Source organism: Hippocampus comes, unplaced genomic scaffold (assembly GCF_001891065.2).
Source record: "Hippocampus comes isolate QL1 unplaced genomic scaffold, H_comes_QL1_v1.1 scaffold2, whole genome shotgun sequence".
Classification (NCBI taxonomy): Eukaryota; Metazoa; Chordata; class Actinopteri; order Syngnathiformes; family Syngnathidae; genus Hippocampus; species Hippocampus comes.
This window is the reverse complement of record NW_017805139.1, coordinates 4,378,169-4,380,681: the sequence shown is the minus strand read 5'-3', so window position 1 is coordinate 4,380,681 and position 2,513 is coordinate 4,378,169. Positions and strand designations below refer to the sequence as shown.

Genomic DNA, 2,513 nt, shown 5'->3' with positions numbered 1-2,513 from the left:
ACGGTCTCAGGCAATAGAAGAGGTTGAAAAACTTCTGTTAATTTGGATAAATGAAAAGCAGCTAGCAGGGGACAGTGTGAGTGAGGGTATTATCGCCGAGAAAGCACGGCAACTTCACTCGGATATCATCAAGAGGCACCCTGGAAGTTCGTCATCCATTAACCCATTAAATACCATCACAAAGGAAAATAAAATGACTTTATTATACAGTACAGTGTACAGTGTTTCTTTAATTACAATACAATTGCACATTCATTATACATAAAATAAGGTATATTTTTGTGCAGTTTTAAGGCTTATTTAGTAGAAAATTATTTTTTATGTGGACCTAGGAACGGATTATTCTCATTTTAATGGTTTCTTATGGGAAATAAATGTTCGGAATAAGAACTTTTCGCCTTACACACACTTTCTCGGAACCAATTATGTTCGTAAACTGAGGTATCACTGTATATATAAATAAAAGATTGAAATATGTGGTTTTGTATCACTGTCACCTCAAAATTAATACTTTGTGCCTCATAAGTACGTACATACTGAATAGCAAAACTATGACTCAAACACAGGCCGTCAAAAGTTGTGTAGTGAATCACTTGAATGAATGAGCCTGCACATGATGTTCAATTTCTAATTCTCAATTTGTCACTGAATTCAATGAATTGGTGGAATATAACCTCCTGAAAGTTATACAAAAAGCTCATCACCAAGTTTTACCAAATAGTTTGCAAAACAAATTTGAAAAGAGTGAAAGTATTTACCCCAATATCAGGACATAGAACACAGTAAAAGGTAAGGTGCGTTTCAATTTAAGGCATCAATTTGTGGAACAATCTTAATTGGCAAATTAAAACACCTCAGTCCATTAGAATTCCAAGACATGTAAAAGTCCAATTATCTAAAAATATATTTGATACTTTATTTAACAGCAGAAATTATTATTCATAAATATTCATATGCCGCGGCATCTTCAATTCAATAAATATTCATCTGAATATTTATGAATAATAATTTCTGCTGTTAAATAACAGTATCAAATATATTTTTAGGTAATTGGACTTTTACATATGTCTTGGAATTCTAATGGACTATATATAATTCGTTCATATTCATAAATATTATTATTATTATTATAAATTACAAAGGGGTGGTTCATTTTGTTTTGTGCTGTAAAATTATGTTTGTAAATATGCCTTGAATGTAGTTGTCATTCTTTTTGTATTGATAAGGGGTAGTTATAGGGAGTTGTTTTTTTTCCACTTCTTCCTGCCTCCTTTCATGTCTTTAATTTTAAGGAATGAAATAAATAAATAATAAACTGACTGCACGAGCAATGTCCACAGTCGGGGATCTTTATAAATAACTTAGCCTCCGCAAAATGTCGGCATCTGTCTGGAGACAGGGAAAACGTAGCATTGCCCCAAATATTGCAAAAAAATTTGATTTGAAATTAGAATGGGATGTGAACTACTGTGAGGTACTCGATTCATTCATGTTTAATGACGTTTTCACCTTGTGCAATTATGTCAGTTTCCAGGTTAAATCTAAATTTAAGGAAACGTTGCCCTCAAGCCAGCGTTTACGCTTCAATAATGCTAAGCTAAGGTCAAACATGGAAATTAACACACATTCAGTCACATAGAGTGGAAAGCCACAAAATCCAATGCGACGTGCCAACTTACCCCAATATCATTTACTCACCTCTGTGGACAAAAAAGGATCGAGCGAGTAACCCGGTCACACTCATTTTTTTTCAGATATATTTTCTTTCCGATCTGGGCTCAAATCCCGATTTTCGTCGTCGTCTTATTTGAGTTGAATGGGTGCATTATCGCCACCTAGCAACCTGGAGCTTAAATGTCCCGTGCTGTTCTTGCGCACCTTAGCACGCCCAATCTTCGGGACCTGAAACATGAAAACCAACATTCACCTCTGGTGAAATCGGCCCTGTAAAAGGACTTTCGGAGAGAAATGTCCGAGGGTGGATCTCAGAGCAATGCCTCGCCAACTATGTGTGTGTGACAATAAACTCAAAAGTTGGCCTTCGTTGAGTTGAATGCTGGTTGATGTCGTTTGAAATGTTCGTGTGTGCTGCTACTATTTTGCGGTTACAGTATTAGATATTTTTGGGGCATTCAGAGTTGTTGTTGTTGTTCTTCTTCTTCTTCTTCTTCTTCTTCTTCTTCTTCTTCTTCTTCTTCTTATTATTATTATTATTATTATTATTGTAGTTGTTGTTGCTGTTTTTACTTGACTGTACAAGTCTGGACCAAAAGAATTGAAGATGCCGCGGCAGCTGCCTGCATTTTCACTTTTCTTCGGGAGATGTCGCAATTCTACGGAGCCGCGAGATCTCGCAAAGTTTTTTTTTTTTCCTTCCATGTCCCCTTAGGGGCTCCGTACAATTCCAGTCGACTCGTGATGGGAATTCCGGCTCTTTTTAGAGAGCCGGTTCTTTTGGCTCGGCTCACTAAAAAGAGCCGGCTCTTTCGGCTCCCAAATGGCTCCTCAGTTTT

The 2,513-nt window shown here is 36.5% G+C and overlaps 1 protein-coding gene across 1 annotated transcript in view; it reads right to left on the bottom strand.

The window, feature by feature from the left end:
- ndufc1 (NADH:ubiquinone oxidoreductase subunit C1) overlaps positions 1-1,831 on the bottom strand; it is a 16,498-nt gene extending 14,667 nt beyond the window's left edge. Inside the window, exon 1 of the mRNA XM_019867199.1 lies at positions 1,699-1,831. Within this exon, the coding sequence (XP_019722758.1) occupies positions 1,699-1,744 (46 nt within the window). The 5' untranslated portion in view covers positions 1,745-1,831. The remainder of the gene's footprint in view (positions 1-1,698) is intronic.
- Positions 1,832-2,513: the final 682 nt, after the last annotated feature.